This window comes from Balaenoptera musculus, chromosome 2, assembly GCF_009873245.2.
Source record: "Balaenoptera musculus isolate JJ_BM4_2016_0621 chromosome 2, mBalMus1.pri.v3, whole genome shotgun sequence".
NCBI lineage: Eukaryota > Metazoa > Chordata > Mammalia > Artiodactyla > Balaenopteridae > Balaenoptera > Balaenoptera musculus.
In genome coordinates, this window is record NC_045786.1 from 167,922,744 (window position 1) to 167,947,518 (window position 24,775).

The window sequence follows — 24,775 nt, forward strand, 5'->3', positions numbered from 1 at the left end:
TACAGCTTGCTAGCCTTGCTGGTCACCATTCCTCACCCACCCTTCCTTCACTCAGTGAAGTAAGTTACGTCGAAGGGCACTTAAAGCCCAGAGAGAAGTGGCTTGATCGAGATAACCCAAAACTGGCCTCACACCTACACTCGAATCTAGGTCTTTTCATTATAGTCCTGTGCTCTTTTCGCGGTAAAACACTGCTCTCCGTGAATGCTATGCTAAGCTTGTCTGTTAGTAAGTAAAGTAAATAGGAATTCATCTCCAAAAGGATAGTTGGTGAGAAGGGAAACATACAAATGCTGGATATCACCAGCTTTGCCTTTTCTGTGAACCCAAATGACTATAAACAGCCGTAATTTCTCCTGGTCACTCCTTCATTATGGTGACTTTTGTAATTGTGGGTCATGTTGGTGAGGCTTTGGAGCCAGGGAATCCTCAGTGCAGATTTCTATTGTTCGGCCACTTAGTAGGTATATGACCTTGGACAGGTTTCTTAACTTTGCTGAGCCTTAATTTCGTCATCTGTAAAATGGGGATGATAATGTAATCTTCATGGAGTTGTGAGGATGGATGGAAGCCTATGTGTAAAGCATCTACTATCTTGCCATAAATACTCTTTCCCTTTCCTCTCATGTTAACTGTCTTGTGTTTTCAGTATCTACTGTGTTCTTATCCCATCAACATTGACCTTCGTAAACTCTTCATTGCATTTGTATAGAGTGTGCATTCTAATTGGATGTACCTTTCCCCCTCAGCTTCATAGAGCAATTCTTTTGTTGTTGTTGCTAAATAGCGTTTTTAGTCATAGATGATATTAGACCACTGGAACTTTAAATATTTTCTTGAAAGTAATTGCATGGATCATTTTATTTATTGCTTCCTCTCCTAAGTTAAGAGATAATCAAAAGGATTGAGCACTTATAAATTAGAATTAACAGATGTCCTTTATTTAAGTTTTGGAGTAAGTAGGAATTTGAATAGCATCTTTGTTGCACAGAAGCTTTCCTTAGTGAAAAGGTTTTCAGCACTTCTAGGATTATAATCTTGAATGTTGCTTTGTTTTGTATTATAGTGAAAATGCCTCGTGTAAAAGCAGCTCAAGCTGGAAGACAGGGCCCTGCAAAGAGACATCTTGCAGAACATTTTGCAGCCGGGGAGATAATCACTGACATGAACAAAAAGGAATGGAAACTAGGATCACCCATTGGCCAAGGTGGCTTTGGTTGTATATATCTTGGTAAGTGTATGACTACTTCTAATTGTCAGTCTGAAGATGTATATGCTTTGTTATCAAAATATTGATAGTTTCTTAATTGCATACTTTTACAGAATGCTTCTCATAATCTACAGTCAACATAATATTGTATAATTAGGCAAAAATGCATCTGTGACCTGGGAGTGGATAAGACAGTTGATTTAATCACAGTAGAAACAGAGGATAAAATATCTGTAATATTGTCATTAGTGAGCATATGACTTTAGATTTTTAAGATATTCTATATAATATTAATCTCCTTTGAGACCCAAAGAAAGCCATACCTTTCTTTCCCCACCTCCACCCAATTAGGATGTATTCCCTTTGTTTTGGTTTAATTCGGAGATTTTCAGATCTTTAATAGGTATGGATTTACCTTTTCTTTTTATACAACCCTAATAGTCATCATAGTGGAATTTAGGAGAATGACCTAGAAGTTGCATATTAGGCCTGAAATGTGCTATTTAATTAGCATACTTACCCTGAAATCTGAGGGGACCCATCGTGGAACCCTGGGATTCTGTAAGTTAACTAATTGGTTGATTTAAAAAATACTTTACGTGATTACTTCTAAAGCTGTCTGCTTCACCAGGAATATTAGTAGTGATACAGTGCATTTCATGATTGCTTTTGATATTTCTTTCTAACTTTTCCATTATATATTCTTACTCCACCTCTAATCTTGATTTAATTATTTGATTTCTGCCATGCGGTTTATAAAATTTTATTTTTAGCAGTGAACGCTTTTTTATTTTCAAGCAACATCTTAACTCAGAATACTAATATTAATACTAGATTAGCGTCATGTGAAAACTTATTAGAACTGTACATTTTCGGGTCCCACCCCAGACCTACAAATCCCCACCTGTAGGAAATGTGATTGAACAAGCCCTCCAGGGGATTCAAATGCCTGGGAAAGTTTGAGAACCGCTGACATAGATGAAAGAGCAGCAGCTCTTACTCAAGAGGGGTCTGACTCAACTGGGACTGATGGGCTATAGTTGGCTAGCCGCAGTCTCTAGAGGTATGTTCATGAAACATAGTTTAAAAACCAGCGCTTTACTGTATTTTATAATCTCTCTAGGTTAGTGGCACCTGTCTTTGGGGAAATAGTTGTTGATTCTTTAGTTTTGTTTGGAACCAAACCCGTTCCAGTGAACTAGGCTATCTGACTTAAGCTGAAAGCCCTCATAAATCATGAAAGGTTAGGGCTATATTAGCCAGGTATATATTTTTGACCTTGTGATTTAGAGATGGCAGATTATATAAGCTCTCCCTACCACAGAATGTGTGGACTTAGGACATCCTATATTAGGGATGGGAACTTGTCTTAAAGCAAGTAAATTCTTCATTTTGTATTAGTTAGTTTGCTTTTGTAACCTTTGGCAAATTTGCAGCTTGCTTTGCATGTGTGCTAGCTGTTTTATTTGTGTTTGTATTTATCATCAGAAAGTGCCACCTAATAATATTTTTTAAATCTAATGGTTTGACAAATTTCTGTGACAAAACTTTGCTTTTTAAAAACTGGATCGATCAACCTGGAGAAGGGATTTGCTTTAATACTGCTGCCTCCACTTTATCTCTCTGTGCCCACTGACACCAAAACAGCCATATTCAAGATCATCAGCAATTTCTAATGATAATTTTCTGCTAAAAGGTTGCTTCTGAATTTTGTTTAGATATTTTCTGCAGCATTTGATACTGTTTATCTTTCTTTCACATAAAAATTGCTTCCATTGTCTTTCATGATAACATACCTTCACCTCTGTTTTTCTCCTACCTCTCTGGATATGCTAAGTCATCTTTGTAAGTACTTCTGTGTTCTCCAGCTTTCCTTCCTTCGCTCACTTTTCCTTCTGTTTAGTCTCTCTGAGTGATCTCATGGAGTCTCTTGGCTTCTGTTACTGTCTCTTTACTGCTGATTTCCAGATCTTTTATCTGTAGCCAAGGACGTGATCCCCTGAGTCCAAGCCCATAGCCAGTGAGTGGCCTATAAGGAATCTCTATTTGGATGACCCACAGGCATGTCTAAAATTTATATCATCCTCTTTCATCTCGTGATCCTCTTATGATCAGGAGAGGAGTATCTGAATGAATGACACCCCTCAAGCCAGACTGGGAAGGCATTCTCAAGTGTTGCTTCACTCATGTTCCCAGTACTTCATCTGGTCCTGTTGCTTTACCTGTCTGACTTCTCAGATCCATTGATTTCTCTCTCTCTTTGCTGATACTGCCTTAGTGCAGGTCATTTTCATGTCTTGTCTGGAATCTCACTATGGCTGTGAATTTTCTCTGCTCAGCTTTGCCCCCTTGCATCCTATTATTCACGCTGTGGCTTGAGTGATCTAGTCTATTTAAACTTCTTTAATGGCTCCCCAGTGCCCTTAGGATAAAGTATCAAACTTTGAGAATGGCATACCAGACCCTTCACGTAGTTTGGTCCCTATGTAACTTTTCTCTTCATCCCTTTTATTTCCTCAAAATCTGTTCTTTGACTATCATGCTGCCCTTTGCCTCTTGATCTTTGTGTGTGATTCTTCTTTTGCTTCATTTTTCCAAAGCTGAGCTTAGGGCAGGTGCTATCTGTGTATAATGCCCCTCTGTTAACCCTTTCATAGTACTTTCCATGCTGCCCTGAAATTACTTTTCTTTCTTCCAGAATAAACATGTCCTCCTTGGCAGTGAGACAGTTCTTCTTATTGTTTTCCTAGTGCCTGGCGTATTTTGCAGTATGTGTTGTTTGAATGAATTATTGAACTTCCCTTTTCCCCCTTTCCTCATTCGAATTTTGCAGTATTATTGGGATGCTATCCTTATTTTAATATTTTGTGCACTAAATGCTGATTTTAAAAAATTTAACCTTACTTTATTATTAATTCAGTATCTAAGTGATGTGTTCCTTGGGGCTGTTTCTTAAGGAGCTCAGACTTACTCATTTGCCCATTTAGCCATTTTTATGACTCGGTGTTCCTTCTGTAGTCTAAAGTATTTTAGCTTCAGCCTTTTCACAGTACTGCTGCTTCCCAGCTGATTGGTGGTTTCTTGGTTTCCTTTGCCTGTCCCTCTTCATCTCTTCAGCTTCTAATGTGAGAATGCCTTAGGGCTCAGTCCTAGGATTTCTTCTTTTCTCTGTCTGCACTCATTCCCTAGGGGCTCTTCCATTTTCATGGCTTTAAATGAATAGCATTTCTATCTTGATGACTCTCAAATTTCTTTCTCCAACTTGGACCACTTTTCTGAACTCAAGACTTGTATGTCAGCTGCCTATTTAACACCTGAACTTGGATGTTTAATAAGCATCTCAAACTTAAGACACCCCAAAGCACCAGCTCCTCCTGCAATTTTCTCTGTCTTAGTGAGTAGCAACTTTTTCTTTCCAGTTGCTCAGGCCAAAAACTTGGAGTCTTACTTATTTCTTTTTTCCCCTCTTATCCTCTATAACTAATTCATGAGCAAATCTTGTCGGCTCTTCTTTAAAAATACATCCACAATCTGACCACTTATCACTGCCTTGTCTGCTACCACTCTGGTTCAAGCCACCACCATTTCTCACCCGGAGTATTGTAGTAGCCTAACTGATCTCCCAGCTTCTGCCCTTGCCCTCCACCCTCCATTCTCCACAAAGCCACCCGGAGAATTCTTTAGAAAATCAAAGTCTGAGCTTACCATTCCTCTCTCAAAACCTTCCAGTGGCTCGCCATCTCATGCATAGCAACAGCTTTAGGTCACCTATCAAGTTCATTGTATTTGTTCTCTGCTGCTTTTCTGATCTGACCCCTGTTACTTTCCACCTCACTGACTCTTCTCCAGCTACATCAGGGCCTTTGTGCTGGTCTGCCTGGGGTGTTCTCCCAGGTATTTACGTGGCTTATTCCCTCACAGTCTTCAGACCACTGCTTCAATGACACTGTCAGTGAGGTTTCTCTTACTAACTTGCAACACTCTCTACCTTCCTTTCCTGCTTAATTTTTCCTCTCTAGCACTTACTCGCATCAAACATACTTTATATTTTAATTGTTGTCTGTGTCCTACCACTGAAATGTTAGTTTCATAAGAGTAGAGATTGTTTTTTCCTGTTCACTGCTAAATCCATTCCCTAGAAACTGGCATGTAGTAGGTATCTGGTAAAAAATATGTGTTTAATGAATATGGGAACCTTATATTCCTAACTCAGCATTTCAGGGCAACTGTGCATCTTTATTTGCATGAAGTAAAATGATACCACATTAAAATTATTCTGGATGGCAGTTCAAAGTTCTCGTGCCAGTATCCTGAACTGTTGATCTTGATGAATTCTTTTCTCCCAAACGAATGTTTTTTAGAGCTTTAGCTCCCTCTTTTCTTACCTTCCTAATGCTCCTTCTTAAAAGGATTCCCTAGTTTGTTAAATTTAAGAAATTGTATCAGTTATCATCCTTTTGGGAATTCACAGCATACATTAGCATATCAAAGGCCATGAGTACTTTTGAATTAAATAAATCTTTAACTCAGTTTTTCATACTTAATTGATGATCATGTTGAAGATAGCAATTGTAAGATGCCGTCCAATTTCAGACATGTTAAATCGTGAAAAAAAGTTTTAAAATTGATGAAATATACAGTAATGATATCCTGAGACACATATTTGGGAACTGAAATTTATTCTATTAAGAGGTTACAGATACACAGATCTAAATATGAATAAAGGGTTAGTAACAGGCTATTTATAATAATGCTACTTCGTGTTCTGATATTACATATGTCACTTTTTCAAACAGCTGATACGAAGTCTTCAAAATCGGTGGGCAGCGATGCACCCTGTGTTGTAAAAGTGGTAAGGAAATATTTCAGCTGATTGTTTTCTTTTCTGTTGATTTCGTTGTAGTATTTATTTTGTAAAACATTCTTTTTGATAACTAGAATTAATTAAACCATAAGGTGCTACATTTTTAGTAATGTTTCATAAATATTAAATGAGACACAAAAGTAGCTTTATAGTTTTAAATAATTTGAGTTCAAAAATTCTCTCCCCTCTCGAGTTAGAGTGGCACTAGTATCTGTGGAAAAAATGAATGAAAGCCTGGAGGTTTGCAGATGTGGAATAAAAATATTCAGCTCATTCTTTTTATTTCAGCTATATTTACAACAGATGAGATGCTTTTTATATTTATATCTTGCAAGACTGTACTACTTTAATGAAATTTTATTGTATTTCATCTTGCATTTGCTTCTGAACTTACCTTTGGTCAGTTTTTTCTTTTTATTTCCAATTATCTTTCCTCCCCTTTCATTTTAGTAAATGAAATTATTTATTTGTGGTCACTTTGAAACTTCTTTTTGCTATACTGACGTTGAAATTCGTTTGTAACGAGTGAAGGTAGACAGTATCCTGTCTAACGTAGCCATACTCTGAATAGCCAGGTCAATTTATATATTGGTGCACTAAACAGCATTTTAACTACTATTTTTTTGTTAGTATGCAAGGTAGTATGCATCTTTTTGCTTGCCAACATTTGTAAGTCCCCTCTTTCAAAGTTCTTTAATACATGTGACGAACATGTTTTTGTTAAATAGAAGAGGTAACAGGGTCTGTTATTTGGGCAAATTACCATGTAAGTCCCCTCACCCTGCTTTATTTTCCTAAAGGCTACAGATTTTCGAATTAGAATCACCCCAAGGTCTTTTGGTTTGATTTGTTTCATTTTACTCTCTTTTTAAAAAAGAATATATTTGATCTCTTATGAGTTAATAACTCTTTTGGGCCTGAATTGTTTTAGTGATTGTTTTCACCAACTTTTTATTCAGGCATAGTTTTTACAAGGAAATAAATAAACACAATTTGAATACTTTTGACAAATGCATATACCTATGTACCCCAACCCCTATTAAAATATAGAGCATTTCCATCATCCCCAAAATATTACTTTTGTCTTTTTCTGGTCAAACCCCTAATTTCCCACACCCTTGGAGGAAACCGTTTGTCTGAGGTTTTTTTATGGTTTTTTTGTTTTTATTTTTGTTTTTTTTTTGCTGTGGATTAGTTACTCCTGTTCTAGAATGTCATATAAATGGTATTTATACAGTACATTACTGTTTTGTCTCTGATTACTACATGCAACATAGTGTTTTGAAGGCTCATTTATATTGTTGGCGCTTCAGTTGCTTGGTCTGTCCTACTGCTCAGGAATACTATATCATATCCATACTAGGGTTTGTTTTCCGTCTCCTGTTGATAGACATGTGGATTGTTTCCAGTTTTTGGCTGTTATGAATAGAGCTTCTATAAACATTCTTGTACAAGTATTTTTGTTTTTCTTGGATCAATACCTTATAAATTTATAAGAAGTACCAGACAGATTTCCAAAGTGGTTTTTACCATTTTACGTAGCCACCAGTAACGTACGAGAGTTCTGGCCACTCCGTGTCCCCCTTCAGCACTTGGAGCTGTCGGGTGTGTTTGTTTTAGCCGTGATATCAGGAGTACAGTAGTGTCTCATAGTTTTAGTGTATATTTACTTAATGACTGATTTTGAGCACTTTTTCATCGTGCTTATTGGCCATTCGTATATTTTCCTTTGTGGAGTGCCTCTTCAGTCTTTTGTGGTCAACCCCCCCCCCCCCATTTTTTTTTTTAATAACTAGGTTGTTTTGCTTTGCTTTTTATAATTTGGTAGTAAGAGAGTTGTTCTGGATACAAGTTCTTTCTTAGATATATGTGTTGTACATCTTTTCTCCCAGTTTGTAGTTTGCCTGTTTACTTTCTGAATACTTTTTCTGCATCTACTGAGGTGGATCATAGGATGTCCTTCCTTTATTCTGTTAATGTGGCAGTTATACTGATTGATATCTGAGCGGTGAACTAACTTTGTATTCTTAACATACACTCCACTTAGTTATGATGTATTATGCTTTTTACATAATGCTGGAATTGATTTGCTAATATTTTGTTAAGGATTTTTATTTTTTGTTCACGAGGGATATTTGTCTTTAGTTTTTTTCTAATATTCTGAAGATTAAAACATTTCTTATCTCATTGTTTGGTGTTGGTGTCAGGGTTGTTGGTGCACTGGGTTTGGTCTCCCCTTCTGGCCACACAGCATCCTAAGTGTCCTGTCATGGGGCTCACTTTGCTTGTTTCCTGTCTTTAGAAGTCACAGTCCTATACTGCCTATTTTGTCTAATGTATGAGAATAGTAATTTCCTATATTTTGTCCAATTTTTGTATTTGTTTACAGTAGGAGGGCTAATTGGATGCCGGCTATTCCACATGCCTGTAGGTAGAAGTAATGCTGGTAACTTTAGTAGGGGGGTTTATTGGTTTTTTTCCCCTGCTATTTCACTTTTCTTCATGCCTTTTCATGAAGTAGTGACTAACATTCCTTTTGAAATACTTAGTTTGCTGCTATATCAGAGGAACAAAAATTCTTACTATTAAATTGGGTCATTTGCATGGAATATTATCTGCATTTGTCTTTGATATGACAGATTAAAATATTAAAATCTATGGGTAAGATTAGTTTCTTTTTTAGGATCTTTAAATAGTGTCCATTGTGAGGAGAAAGCTAGTCCCCTTATGACTTCTCACCCTCATGAGGTTCAGAAAACGCAGTTCCCTCTGACCACGTGGCAGCTGCTTCCCCTGCACAGTCGTTTCTGTGTCGCGGAAGGAAAGTGTGCCCAAGCCGTGTCTCATAGGTGGGGCTGCTGTGTCACCATGTCTTTTTTCTTCTGTATAACCTGAGCTTCTTTAAATTGTGTTCTATTTTATTTTTATTTATTTATTTATTTATTTATTTTTTTTTTTATAAATTTATTTTTATTTTATTTATTTTTTATTTTTGGCTGCGTTGGGTCTTCGTTGCTGCGCGTGGGCTTTCTCTAATTGCGGCGAGCAGGGGCTACTCTTCATTGCGGTGCACGGGGCTTCTCATTGCAGTGGCTTCTCTTGTTGCAGAGCGTGGGCTCTAGGCGCACGGGCTTCAGTAGTTGTGGCACATGGGCTCAGTAGTTGTGGCTCGTGGGCTCCAGAGCGCAGGCTCAGTAGTTGTGGCGCATGGGCTTAGTTGCTCTGTGGCATGTGGGATCGTCCCGGCCCAGGGCTCGAACCCGTGTCCCCTGCATTGGCAGGCGGATTCTTAACCACTGCACCACCAGGGAAGTCCCTAAATTGTGTTCTATTTTAGAATGACAATATTCTTCTTCATTATGAGTAATCCTAAGTGTTTTATTTGTTATTCAATGTATGTAGCTTTACTTCTACAATCTTTTTCACTTACAGAGTTATGAAAGAGAATGGGTAGAAACAAGTATTTCCTAACTGCTTAAGGTAGCAAATTACTTTACATTTCTAAGTTTAAAGCCATTTGTTACCAACCCTAGTTCAGTACTCTGTGTCTCCCGTCTCCTAATTTAGTTCTGTTTCCATTAGCCTATATTACTCCTTCTCTTTGTAATTAGGACAATGATAAATATTCAGTTGATTTCTCTTTTGCATTTAATATTTCAGTAACATTTTCAAAGTTGTGGTTTCTCTGTGATCCTGGAAGAATGCCATAAACAAAACAATGTTGACTTTTTCTTTCCTCTCTAAGGGACCGTTTAGTGACTGCTGTTTGCTTGTTTCTTCCCTAATACCTGTCTTTTCTGAACTCCTTTAAACCTCTGTAGCACTCATTCTATTTCCATTTATTTTACAATTTCACTTGCTAATATCCTTTCAGGCCACTACTTGTTTTAGTTTATGTGTTTATTTTATCTCCCTAACTGGATTTTAAGTTTTTGATGATAAGGACCTTGTTTTAAATTTTGTTTTCTTTATGCCACCCTTAAATGCCTTGAAAACTTTTTAGGCATAATTGCTTACCGCCTTGAAACTTACTGATGCCACCTGCTTCTGCCTCTTGTCTATGCCTTTTAGTGCAGGCCTGTATGCATGATTTACCTTCACTTCTGATAGGTGTTGCCATAGCTCTGTCCATTACTATTCTGCAGTTCTTATATTCTCAGAGCTTTGTAGTATTAAAAGTCAAAATGGTTCACCAAATATATAAAGTGATTATCACTTCTTTCCAGTATTAAAATCAGAACTATTTACAAACACTTGCCATTTTAACCTCAGAAGCTATTAAATATCATGTTTTCAAAGAACATGTACTACTCTTTGGGGAAATTTCATAATTAATTACCAAAAAAAGCAAGATACAAAATTATTTATGGTATAGAGGTAATTTTATAAAATAGCTATATATGGAGAAAATATATCAAAATATTTTCAGATTTTCTAAAGTGAGCACATATTTTATCTTTAGAGAAAGAAAAAAACTCAGCAAATGTTATTTAAGAAATAATCAAAGGCAAATTGATTTTTAATGTGAAATTAGACTTAATAGTGTAATAGCACATCAAATCAAACAGTGGTTCTCAGCTCTGGTTCTACAGGATAATTAGAATCTCTGGGTACAGGGCCTGGTTATTGGTATTTTTAGTAAAGTCTCCTCAAGGGATTCTTTTGAGCATCAAGGTTGAGACCCACTGGTAGAGTCTGTCGCACAGAGCACCTTAATTATTTCCAGTGGACTCCTGTGCGCACGCTCCTGTTTACCTTTGTGTGGGGATCCTTTTACTCAGTAGTGGCACCAGGTACCCTGTGCTTCTGGTAGGGCTTCCATGTTAATGTGGAAGACTTGTTAGAACATTTGGTTGCTTCTAATACGGATATCTGCTCTGTGAAAGAGCTGCAAATATTAACCCACACATTTCTTACATTTGGTCTTGAAATGAAGTTAAGACTAACATATTTAAGATAGGTGTTTCGGTACATACTAAGTACATTTTCTCTCCTCCCGAATGACTGTGTCTGGTTTTGTTTAGGGCCTTAATCCTTACTGATTTATGGGAGCAGCCTTGGAGTCGTGGTGCTGGGTCACAAGAGATGGCAAACTTGTATTCTCTGCCTCTGGATAACTGGGAGACACTATCTGTATTTTAGTTCAGGAAAGTAAATGTGCAGAGAGAAATGGTAAATTGATCATTAAAATACTGGATAATGCAAGGAGAAAAATTTCCTTTTGTGATTTCTGGTTAATGGATTGTATAATGAATTAGTTCTCTCAGTCCCCCTCTGCGGTCACGCCAGTGAGCTAGTAGCAGAACTGGAGGTGGAGGCCAGGCTTCTGGATCTTATGTTCTGACAGTTCTGTATATCATAGTCCTTTCCCAGCATGTACTGATAGAAATCAGCGTTCCGAAGTTCTCTGGAAAAAAGTTTGCAGACTGATGTTTAATTTCCCTTGTTGATGTTATGAGAAGTGACCTGAATTTTCAATTCATATCTCATAATTCTTTGGTAGGAAGGAGAAACTTTATACAGCTTCATTTTTAAATGGCAGCCAGTTGCTTTTAGATGGTGCCATTGAAATATATCACATTTTAATCTTTTTTCTGTTGTCATCTTCATTTTGACACTTAGAAGTCTTAAAGAAACGTTTAGTGATATTCTAGTTAAAATGTCAGTCCCAATTTCTTTTCTAAATCTTGGCTATTACAGAGTTGGCAAAGTATTTTAGATTTGAAATATGTTAATAAAATTTTAGTTATGAGTTAAGGTATTTTCTTTAACAGAAATAACTAGCTTTGGCTCGAGTGCAATGCCAAGGAAGTAGCTCCTTTATTTTGTTATAATGGAATCTTATTGGATTAGAGAAAGTATGAAATGAGCTCAAAGAGCCTTCATTGTAATGGGGCTTTCAATATAATAGCCTGATTTATATAGGTTGATTCTCATTACTATACGTTTAATAAATTATTGCCAGAAGGAAAGCTTGAGAATTAAAGTTGATATGACATAGATTGAAACTGAATAAATCAGACTTTTATACTGATGGTAATAAGCCAGGATTAGTCTTAGGAAAACCCCTTTCAAACCTGAATTGTGTTAATGAGCTACTCTAAAAGTTAGCCTTTGGAGAGTAACTTTACCAAAATTCCTTTCCTGAATTTCCGTTTCTTTTTTCATTCTTACACTGAGTTTGTTACTCCTGCTGAAGGCCTGTTCTCAGCCATGGGCTCTAAACATTCACAAGTGTCTGTCTAGCTCCCACTGCTGCAAGGAAAGGAACCACAGGTTATGGTGAAACTCAAGGTAATGAGTCCACAAATTAGAGATTTGGCATACCTTAGTACATTGGTTAGTTTTTTACTTCTTAAGGGGTAATGACATGCCAAATCCTTGTATACCATTCTCTTCCAAGGCTGGGCTATAAAGTATACTTACTTGTAACAATCAAGGCTGACTTATTTTCAGGTTCTGATCGCAGTGTTACATATGTTGCTCTCTTGCTGTCCAATATTCTTAACTGGCTGCGGCCTGACTCTTTGCATATCGCCTAATCAATCTTCCTATAAGTACTTTAACTAGGGATTCCTATTTTTCTGAACTATAAGAAATCTGAGATATTGGAACTGTGCGTTTAGAGTAGTTCTGTTTAAACCTTAAGGAGCAAAATTAACTTCTATGAGAGTGAGAGTATCTTTAATAAAAAAAGGTGAACATATTTTATGTATTTGCAAAAGGCATCTCCAGTAGCAGAAACCTACATATTTTCACAAATTGTCTCTCAGTTAAGGTAGTAGACCTCTTTTATCACTTCTAATGCTCCACTGACCCTGGAACTCCAGTTACACAGATATTCTGTCCAAAATAACTTTCTTCCCGTACTTCCTAAAAGGAAAGCAGCCCCAAAATTAGTTTAGAAATGTTAGCTTCCTTACTTGAAGTTTTTGCTACTTTTCAAAATTTTTCTCAGATCCTCAATAAACAAGATAATATCAACATAAAATATCAAACAAATATTAATCAATTTTAGACAAAGTTTACTGTATAAAAAGTCCACAAAATTAGAAGATCTTTCTCGCCACTCCAGATTTATTTCACAAGGCGGAACTCCCAGCAGGCTGATGTTTCTCATTTGTCACATAGCTTTTTGTGAATATAAGACTCTTTGCAAATAATTTTAACTGTTAATATCCTTTAAGGATATGAAACAAGTGTAGTTTAGTAAAGTTGATGGAAAACAGTTCTTATCGAGCCTTATTTTCCTCTTGACTTTAAATTATCATGTGGGAAGTAAATGGTAGGGCTCCTTAGTTTGAAAATCATGAGAATCAGTGTCAGGAAAGGATACAGTTACATGGACAGTGCTTGTTTGCTCTGGGAGTTCCAGAACACTCTTCTTTGTGATAAGGTTGGTTTTCTGCCAGTTTTGATAATAGATAAAATTGTAACGAGAAACAGGAAAGGAATGGTATTTTGCCACTAATTGAATAAATCAGGTATTGAAATTTTATTATTCATTAAATCTCAGAAATATCTTGTAGCCCTTTGGTGAAACAGTTAACATGGTTGCTGATCTTTACTTAAGAGAAAGCTTAATAATGATGAAGATAAGGTTAACAATTTTTCTTAAACTTCTGCAAAGACTGAGCTGTATATCTGATTTTGTATAGTTTATCACATGTAGAAATGGAACTTGAGAGAAATACAAGACTTACGGACTCTTCTGAGACTATCTGAAACATTTTTGAAGAGTTTTACTTAATCTTAAACATATCTTATAAACTGAAGTATCAAAATCGTATTGTTTGGAAAGAAAATTGATTTATTAATCTGTTTTGAAGGTTCATTGAAAATTACTCAGTAATTTTAACTACTGTGCTTGTGCTAATGAACTCTTCTGTTTTAAGGAACCCAGTGACAATGGACCTCTTTTTACTGAATTAAAGTTCTACCAGCGAGCTGCCAAACCAGAGCAAAGTAAGAAATACAGTACACATATGTTTGCGCTTTTAAAATGACCACTGGTTTTGTTTTGTTTTGTTTTGTTTAAGCCAAGACTAGAACATTGGATCTTATATTATGATGTTTTGTTATTTTTTACTTCATAGATAAATTCTATTTAAATGAGATTTGTATGAAAGAATTTTGATCCCTTAATTTGATCCCTTAACAGGTTTGTTATGATAAGATTTCACTTATATTGATAATATAGAGTTAATAAATAATATATGATTTAGGAAATATTGTTAAAAGTTGAGAATTAACCCTAATCCGTGAGTATGGCTCAAGGATCTCCAAGTCTTTTTTTGAGTGTTTTTCTAAATTCTGGAGACCATAACTGGCAGAGATTCCATCACATATGAACTAGAAGACTATCAAGGGAGAGAGCAGGACCTCTTCTAGCTACCCTTGTCCTCCTGTCCTCCAATCCCCTTCTCACCTTTCGTCCCCTCTAAAAATCCGCGGAATCTCCTTGTAGGATGGTATCAGGCTTGGGAATCTCTTGAGGGGCTTCTGTCTCTCCTGGAGCTTGATTTCCTGGTTGAGAACTTTTAGAATGAGGTAAAAAAACTTTTAGATAGGTGTAAAAAGTAAGTCTTTCTGTGGAAACAAGTAAACATTTACATAATTGGAGATATTAATTGTAATTGCATGTGGTTTGACTTTTTAAAAAATGTTTTTTGCAGATTTTTCATTTTAAAGACAATGTTTAGGACAGGATAACACAATTTTGTGGGTTAATAAAAATGATTTGATTGTAAAATACTGTTCATTTGTTGGGTACAATGTATTGTTCACTTTCTTTTTTTATGAATAAAGGTGAAATCTTATTGCATGTATATGTTAGGCATTCTGTTATTGATTTTTCTGAGAAAAATTGCTGATAAAAAAATTGAAATCACCAGCATGTGTTTTAATTTGTAGTTCAGAAATGGATTCGTACCCATCAACTGAAGTACCTGGGTGTCCCTAAGTATTGGGGGTCTGGTCTACATGACAAAAATGGAAAAAGGTAAAAATATGCATGTTTTGTTTTTCTCCTCCCTTTTTGAGCATTCGCAGTTCAGTTTGTTTAGTCAACAATTATGTACTGAGCACCTACCTACAGTACTGCTTGGCCTTCACCTGGGCTGTGTGGAATGTATTCAACAGAGATGAACAAGGTGTTCTGTCTCGTCTGGGGGACTTGTACCGAGTGGAAGCAGCTGCCTGGAACCCAGCTGACAAGTAGGAACAAAGCCAACTTGCCTGCATTATTTTTTTCCCTTAAAAATGAATAAGCAAACACACAGAAAATTCCATGTTATTTATGTAAAAGGGAGCCCACAGGCTTCAATTTGGCATTTCCTGTTAGATACATAATCTGCCCACCTTTGTGAGGTTTCAGTCTAGCTGAAGAGAAAAAACAAGGCTGTATGAAACAACCAGACGCCAGTTAAGTGCCAAATTGTGTGGTGCTGACTCTTATATGTCTTACGAGTTCAGAACGGAGAGAATATTGCTGGCAGAGTGGAGTTGGAGAAAACCTCCAATGCTTTTGATGCATAATTGACACTTTAAAAATATTTAAATGAATGAATGGAGCATCATTCAGCAATGCTGGTAGCTGAGATTTGAAGAGTAGATTTAGTTGGAACTGGGGTATATTGGTTAGGATGCTTTCAGCTGCAGGTAAAGATAAAACTGACTCAGCTCTCTTAAGTAATTGTCAAGTGCCCAGCTTCCTTTGTCATGCCCTTTTGCCCTATTGGCTTTGTTCTCTATTAATTCCCCATTGTATGGTCTCCAGGTGGCTGCCCATTTCTAGGCCTCGCCTGCAGACACAGTGCCCAGCAGCAGAAAATGGGATTGCTTCTTGCGAGTTTCACTTTCCTGGCAGGGAAACCTTTCCCAGGGGTCTCGTGGCAGACTTCCCCCCATGTTTTCTTGGTCAGAGTTTTATCGCTGCTCATTCTTAAACCAGCCACTGGCAAGGGCAGAGTGATCACAGTGATGAGGTGGGGGGAAGCCTGAACCAGAGTGGTGCGCTGTCGGAGAAGAGGGAGAGCAGAGGAGCTGCTGGGGGGGCCGCCAGCGTTGTTCACCAGGAAGTTCTTATCCTGGAACCCAGGCACCTGAGGGAGCGTGGGAACTCCCTGGAATGACGAGAGAACATTTCGTTATATGTGGTTTTGCTGGGACAAGTTTCTTTATTTTTCAGAAATTTTCTGGAGAAATAGTATAGAGCAAGGATTAAGTTAAGAGTTAAGGATTCTAGAGGCAGACACTTGGTTTCAAATCTGTGTTTTGCCCCTTAAAATGTGTGTGACTGGGTAAGTTACTTCTTTTTGCCTCAATTTCCTCATCTGTGAAATAGAGTAACACCTATCCACATAATAAGGGGTATTAAATGTAAAGCTCTTAGAATATGTGTGTTAGCTTTTACTCTCAAAGGGGTCTTTAATCCCTTAAATATTAAGAACTGCTGGTTTAAAAAATCACTGTAGAGAAGAAATAGCATCTCAAGTGGGGAGTAACATGAACACAGAGTCAGAATAGGCTTCTGGCCTGCTGGCTGGCCTCTTGGCCATCTTTCTTTTTTTTTTTTTTTTTTCGACCTTAAAGGATTTTTTTTTTTTTTTTTTTTTTATTCACACACACACACACTGTATTTTATTTTTACAAGACATAAATAGACTGACACCAAGCATTGTACATGGATGACCACAAAAAAAGCAACAATGATTGCAATTACCAAACATGAAACACACTCATACTATGTCATAATATTGACATTCAGTCCAGTAATCCTCCACTGTAACAGCTCCTTTACTTTGCAGTGAAAATTGATTTGTATATTCTTTGCCTCTGAGTCCTTGTGGGATTTTTTTTTTTTTTTTAAATTCAGACAGAAAGTCACAAAAATTATACTCATCCTCATCAGTTCACTCAGTCCCATGTAATTAATTTTTTTTTTCATCTTGATCTTTTGTTAGCACTTTTATGAGTTCATCAGTTTTTCATTAGAGTTCTGAAAATGCTTATTCATTCAGTTCAGCAGTACAGTCAGTTACCAGAAACCTGTACTTGTCAGAGTCTTTTCCATGAATTTCTAGAAGATGAAACCCTTTTATAGGAACATATTTGCAAAATCATCAGAGTACACCCAGAACTGTCTGTAAATGACAAAAGACTTAAAAATGACCACGGTTAAAGATTTGATGAAAGTTCATAATAATGCAGTTGACAAGAAAATTAGTTATTTCTGAGATATACATTTTAAAGTAATAACTAGGATTATTACTTATAACATTATACCAGAACATATAAGATTTTTAGAAATTTCATGTAATGTCTGAAACATTTATATTAACATATTTCCATACATATTTCCATACAAATACAAATATAAGATTTTTAGAAATTTCATGTAATGTCTGAAACATTTATATTAACATATTTCCATACATATTTCCATACAAATACAAATATAAGATTTTTAGAAATTTCATGTAATGTCTGAAACATTTATATTAACATATTTCCATACAAATAACCCAATGAAAGTTTAGTATTAGTTGTTTTGTTTGTTTTTTTATACTGCAGGTTCTTATTAGGCATCAGTTTCATACACATCAGTGTATACATGACAATCCCAATTGCCCAATCCAGCACACCACCATCCCCACCTCACCGCAGTTTTCCCCCCTTGGTGTCCATATGACCATTCTCTACATTTGTGTCTCAACTTCTGCCCTGCAAACTGGCTCATCTGTACCATTTTTCTAGGTTCCGCATACATGCATTAATATACGATATTTGTTTTTCTCTTTCTGACTTACTTCACTCTGTATGACAGTCTCTAGATCCATCCATGTCTCAACAAATGACTCAATTTCGTTCCTTTTTATGGCTGAGTAATATTCCATTGTATATATGTACCACAACTTCTTTATCCATTCGTCTGTTGATGGGCATTTAGGTTGCTTCCATGACCTGGCTATTGTAAATAGTGCTGCAATGAACATTCGGGTGCATGTGTCTTTTTGAATTACGGTTTTCTTTGGGTATATGCCCAGTAGTGGGATTGCTGGGTCATATGGTAATTCTATTTTTAGTTTTTTAAGGAACCTCCATACTGTTCTCCATTCTTTTTTTTTTAATGAATTTTTTTTCCAGACATGACATTATTTTATGCATAATTGGCCATCTTTCTTTAACAAAGAAAGGGAGGACTTGCACACACATGAGAAAGAGAAGGAAATAACTTGGAGAAAGAGGCTGAGGCAGGTAATGAAGATGGGGAGGAAAGGCCTGTTTGGGGCCTGTGTGCAGTAGGTAGTTGGAAGCTACTGCACGTGTTTGAACAGAGGGACAGACACCCTCGAGGTACAGCTGACTCACCATTGACTTGTGGTGACCTTACAACTCGGCCTGTGTCTTCTGTAACACAGAGTGCCTAGAAGTATTTCCTAAACGGGAACGTTGATCACCTATAAGATATTGATTTAATTCTTAGGTTGAAGCTCTTAAAAATAATCATTTTAGTTCTCTTAGTTCTTTTTTTTTTTTTGGCTGTGCTGCACGTCTTGCGGGATCTTAGTTCCCCGACCAGGGATTGAACCTGGGGCCCCATGAGTGAAAGTGCCAAGACCTGACCACTGGACCGCCAGGGAATTCCCTCATTTAAGTTCTTACAAAAGTAAAAAAATAGAAAGTAAGATTGTCCTTCCAGCCCTCCTCCCCTGCCAGAAATCCTTACTTTCCCCTGTAACTCATCTGAAGTGATATGAATATAAGTGTTTAGAACAGTGTTAGGCTCATAAAAATGTTAGCTGCTATCATTATTAAATCATTTATACTGATTTATATATTCCCATTGTTTGCATTGTTTTATCCAAGTCCCCAGGAAAGTATACATCGATGGTTTTACTTTAGAAGAGTTATTTAAAGTAGCTTTTCCTTTTAGTACTCAGTGGTAGACATATCCTTGCAGAAGAATGTGGTAAAAATTTATATGCAGTATTCAGAATCATGCTTCACTTGATGTGTATAATTTAGACGTGGTGAGGCGATTAAGGGATTGTTGAGAGCAGTGGTGGAGTGATCTGTGAATAAAAACAAAGGTCTACTTCATGTGATATATTAATAGATCTCTGGTTGAATTAACCAAGTGTGCTTTAGCTCCCTTTCAGAGTAACAGCAGAGATTGTATTCTTGTTACCTACATATTATTTCATAATAATTACACAATCACATCACTTATTTGTAAAAACAAATGTGTACATTTGTCCTTGGTCTCATCCCTCAACCTCTCAAAACCTGTTGTACAGAGGAAATCAGGGAGTCAAAATTACTGTTCCCTCTAATATTTTAGAGGTCAGGGTACTGAAAATCTTGCAAGAATGAAGACATTTTGCCACTGACTAATTCTATGACTTTGGACAAATCAATTTACCGCTATAGACATTAATTAATTTATTAAAAGATGTTTCGAAAGATCTCTAATTCTCTTCCACTTCAAAAATAGGTAGAATCTTGAATTTTTTATTTCGCGTGTTGTCTTTTAAATGTTAGCTCTTCCTTCCTTACTGAACTTTTCATATTGTATTTTTATCTTAGAAACCTAAAATATATAAGTGGGGTTTTTGGGTCCTACTTATGTTCATTTATACCGATATGTTTGGTGTGGTGGTCAGGAGCATGGATCCACCACTTCCTAGAGGACAAGTTACTAATGATCAGTTTTCTTCTGCTGTAAAATGGGGCTCATGGGACCTCCTACCTCATAAGGGTGATGTGAGGTTTAAATGCACTGATACATCTAAAGTGCTTAGAATAGTGCTGTTCTCGTACCAAGGCTTCAACAAATGCCAGCTGTAGTTGTTAGGATGGTTATTAATCTTATCCCCATTTGAAGATATTTTGATACATTTTGAGTGTGTTCTTGGTTTTTATTGATTTTATTGAATGGTTTAACTAGACAACTCAGAATCTGGAAAACTCTATAAAGATAAAAGTGGTCCACAGAGCAAAAGGTGAACCATGTTACTGCAACTAGGTGATGTTTTTCAGTACACACTGAAATATGTGTGTATTGAATCTGGTTATTGAATGGTTATTGAATCTTAGAATTTGGGTGCTGGAAAAGACCTTAGAAAGCATGAGGCCCTACTCTCTCATTTGACACCTATGGAAATTGGGGCCCAAAGAAGAAACGTGACTTGGCCAAGGTGACAGAGTTGGTTTGTGGCAAAACCAAAAATCTTCATGTTTTTCCAGGACATTTACTGTTCCCCAAATCTTATTTGTTGAGTACTTAGTATACAGTTCTTTTACACCATTTAAGCAGTTTTACTGCATTTAGCTATTGTTACAGCATCTCTTGACAGTCCTGATTTTAACAGAATGTTAATACTGCTAAAATGTGCCTTAAAAAAAGAGAACAGTCACAGGCAGGAAGCTAATATACAGAAACATAAATTAACATTAACTATGACAAAAATTAGTGACATCAATCTTACTCAGATTATTTTATCTTTACTGTGAAGTATCTGTTGTCTTCTCTCTGTGGGTGTTTTCTTACATTGAATATTGTCTCATGTAACTTGCTGAGACTAGGAGGCCCGTAAGGTAAAAGTCAAGACAGGAAAGCTCTCACAGCTCTTGAGATTTCTAGTTGGAAGAACTTGTTTCAAATGTTTGTCTTTCCTTCCTTCTTTCTTTCCTTGCCTTGTCTATCTACTTTCTTAGTAAACATTGCCTTGAAAAAAATTACTTTGAAAGGAGAGTACTCATTGCAAAATAGGTTTTCCTGAGTTACATTTTGTTCATTGACTTTTCTTGTTTGTCTTTAGTTACAGGTTTATGATAATGGATCGCTTTGGGAGTGACCTTCAGAAAATATATGAAGCAAATGCCAAAAGGTTTTCTCGGAAAACTGTCTTGCAGCTAAGCTTAAGAATTGTATGTGAGCTACATTCTTCTCGTTTTTAATCCAGTAAAGCCTAGTTGTGTTGAAGCTCGGTCCTCTGCTGGTTGGTGTTAGGTACTGCATTAACTTATTCTATATGATGCTTTTATAGCTGGATATTCTGGAATACATTCACGAGCATGAGTACGTACACGGAGATATCAAGGCCTCAAATCTTCTTCTCAGCTACAAGAATCCTGACCAGGTAGTTTTGTAACTTTAATTTTTACTGTTTAAAACCTGTTGTTTGAAAACAAGTATGGTTGCTATGAACTTTTGAACCCCTGCAGAAGTTTTACTTTTTCAACTAGATATGGTAATAATAATATTTCTTCCTGACACTTTTATCTAGTTAACATTCTACATTTTTGATGCGATTTGTTGGCACTTTATCAAGTTGGCTATTTTGCCCTAAATAATATTCAGAAGAGGTACTTGTGATACAAAATGAATTTCAAATAGCTATTTGGGGGTGGAAGCTTAAAATTATATAGTGCACCAATGAATTATGTTTGCCTTTCTGCTTTGTCATTTTTAAAATTTCCTTTGTTCAAGAAATCCATCAAATGTAAGTGTTCTGTTACTTGGAGAATTTGGTCTTTAACATGTTGATTATTGGAATCAATTGGTTTACAGAAATATCTTAGCTGTCTAAATTTTCTAGGGTTTGGAATTCAAATGTGCATTTTTTAAGCTTATTACATTCACTTTGTAGTTTTCACTTTTTAAGGAAAGGAGAAAAGCTAATGTTATTATACCTTTATTTGGGTCAGTTTAGTTAGAGTAGAGGGATTCATAATTTTCTTGAAGCTGATTCCATGATTTTGGTAAAAGTAAGGTTTCGTTGACACTCATAGTTGGGCCACTGTATTTAATCCATTTCATGTGTGTTCTCACTTCTTACTTGATCTTGTATAAGAAAGGAATATTTAAACGTTTTAACTGTGTATGTCGATATGCCATACTTTATTCTTTTTTGTCTCAGACCTAACTTTGACTTCCTCTTGCTTAGTTTTCCCTTTTCCTTTGGCTCCCCTTTGTTTTCCTGTCATCTCATATATTTGCCTCCCCTTCCCCATCTCTGTTACAGTGGCTGTAAGGGATCTGTATACGCAGAACAGAAGCAAGTTTCTGGTCTAGGGCAGGCTAATGGAGAAATCCTAAAGGCAATCACAAAATTTCCAGGCAACTTGTTTTAGATGCGTTTAGGTTAAAACATGCTGCCTTTTGTTTAGATGGAAGTATTTTTGCAGCTTGGTTATCCTTTGGGCATATGTTTTGGATAGGGTGATTTTTCTAGTATTAGATGTATGTGTTAGATCCAGCCCCAAATTTTTACTTCAGTTCCCTCCTGTGACCAGATACATACATCTGTGAGACAGTTACCCAGAATTAGAGATGTAATATGTGGCTCTGGAATAGAGGAAAGCCAAATTTATTAGCTTTGTATGCTAATCAGATATACACATACATCCCATAGATATGTGTATATATAATACTAAAATTTAGTTCTAATTATGAAGACTTGACCTTAATATTATAATATTTAAATGTAGCTAAGAGCCTCATCTAAAAGTTCTTCAGATCATTATTATAATCTGTGAAATATTTTTATGAAGTGAATTGATATTTGATTATTTTATAAGTGAAGACAGAGGGGAATAACTAACATATCATGTGTCAACTAAGTTAGGAGTCTTACAGTGTGTGGCAGTTGTATTGCAACAAGTATTGATGGTTTACTCTGTGCTCAGTTTTGGTTTAGATGCTGTAAGAAAAAGTGTAAGATTTATAATCCTTGCTCAAATTGAGGAGACAAGATTATTTACAGGTGTAACACATACTTGTCTAAAGAAGTCAGGTGATATTATCTGCACTGTAGCTACATGGTCATTTAACGTTTTTCTTTAAATAGTAAGTCTTTCAGAATTAAGTGCTTGCTGTTGTTTGCGTGTTGGATCTAACTTGTTTGGGGTGCTGTAGTATGACCTTGTGGATGAATCTACCCTCAGGTGACAGTATTCTGTTTCTGGGCTTTAAAGGAGTATATGTGTAGTCATTTTGCCTTTAATTTGTCTTGGTGTTTGGACGTTTATAGGTGTACTTGGTAGATTATGGCCTTGCTTATCGGTACTGCCCAGAAGGAATTCATAAAGAATACAAAGAAGACCCCAAAAGATGTCACGATGGCACGATTGAATTCACCAGCATCGATGCGCACAATGGTGCGGGTACGTCAGCGGCACCTGAACAAGAGACACATTGCCAGTGCTTTCAACTGAATTCCTACACGGTTCTTCTGCAATAAATACTCAGACAAGTAAATCAGAATTGAAGAGGCAGGATAGGATGGGGGAAGAAGGGAGAGCTTAGGCTCCTACATTTGTGCAATGTGAGGGCACCTGTGTTCCCTCCCTGTCTTCCTCCCACCCTTCAAAGATCACCAGGGTTTCAGTGGTGGAGGTAGTTCAGTCAGCTGCAATAAGGCTTTCTTTTGTTTTTATTTAGCTTAATTGGAATGTTGGGGTTTTTTCCCCCTAAAAGTCTGTAAGTTTCTTACGCAGCTACAAATTTGTAACAGGTAGACTTTTATTTTGTCACCTGTTAAGTTGGCCTGTTTCTTCAGCAGTCGTTTCTTTTTTTTCTGTACCCAACACTGTGGAGGAGCTAAAATCCCCAGTTCTCTGGGCTTCTTAATAGCTTATAGCATTTTTAATATCTTCACATTTTCCAAGGGCACTATTTAATGTGTCATTGTTTTATAATTTATTTCCTAGGCTAATGGTCTCAGTGTGAAACTGTAGAGTTTGCCAATTTGGGTTTTAAAGTAAATTATTAGTTGGAGGTAAATTATTTCTTTTATACTGCCCAGTGTTCGGTGCTTTTTTCAAAATGGAGTCAAGATTTGATGATGAAAAACAAGACTGTAGAGTTGACCCTTTTACCTTATTCCTTTAGATGTACCTGAAATTCTACCTTAAACATTGTTTCAGTGTGCTGAATCTGCTTCTTTGTTTCACAGCCCCATCAAGACGCGGTGACTTGGAAATCCTTGGTTATTGCATGATCCAGTGGCTTAGCGGCCATCTTCCTTGGGAGGATAATTTGAAAGATCCCAACTATGTTAGAGATTCCAAAATTAGGTAAAGGAAAACTGATAATAAATTATTTTGGGCAAAATCATGATAAGGCAGATGTTTAGTCAGAACTTCTTGATGGGGACTCTAGTTTTAACTGATACTAGTGTAGAAATAAGAAAGTACTTGTTAAACAGTAAGATTCCTTGGTCTTTTGTTGAATTTATTTTAGAAGAATGTCCGTAAGCGTATTTAGGATGTAGCACAATGCTGCTTAATGTGCTTTTTACTGTTATTAAATATTAATAACTTTCTGTGGCATCAAGCTTCAAACAGTGACTCAGCCTTTAATTTTTAACAGATACAGAGAAAATATTGCAGGTTTGATGGACAAATGTTTTCCTGAGAAGAGCAAGCCAGGTAAGAAAAGACTTCTTTTTTTTTTTTTTTTTTTAAATCATTTAATTATTTATTTATTTTTGGCTGTGTTGGGTCTTCATTTCTGTGCGAGGGCTTTCTCTAGTTGCGGCAAGCGGGGGCCACTCTTCATCGCGGTGCGCAGGCCTCTCACTATCGCGGCCTCCCTTGTTGCGGAGCACTGGCTCCAGACGCGCAGGCTCAGTAGTTGTGGCTCACGGGCCCAGCTGCTCCGCGGCATGTGGGATCTCCCAGACCAGGGCTCG

The 24,775-nt window shown here is 36.7% G+C and overlaps 1 protein-coding gene across 3 annotated transcripts in view; it reads left to right on the forward strand.

The window, feature by feature from the left end:
• The window catches only part of VRK1 (VRK serine/threonine kinase 1), a 78,154-nt gene that overhangs the window by 31,046 nt on the left and 22,333 nt on the right, over positions 1–24,775 (forward strand). For all 3 annotated transcript variants that reach the window (XM_036839711.1, XM_036839720.1, XM_036839702.1), the window contains 9 exons: positions 1,067–1,231; positions 6,007–6,062; positions 13,970–14,039; positions 14,988–15,075; positions 20,900–21,008; positions 21,128–21,220; positions 23,114–23,246; positions 24,038–24,158; positions 24,454–24,512. In XM_036839711.1, coding sequence (XP_036695606.1) covers positions 1,072–1,231; positions 6,007–6,062; positions 13,970–14,039; positions 14,988–15,075; positions 20,900–21,008; positions 21,128–21,220; positions 23,114–23,246; positions 24,038–24,158; positions 24,454–24,512 — 889 coding nt within the window. In that variant the 5' untranslated portion in view covers positions 1,067–1,071. The remainder of the gene's footprint in view (positions 1–1,066; positions 1,232–6,006; positions 6,063–13,969; positions 14,040–14,987; positions 15,076–20,899; positions 21,009–21,127; positions 21,221–23,113; positions 23,247–24,037; positions 24,159–24,453; positions 24,513–24,775) is intronic.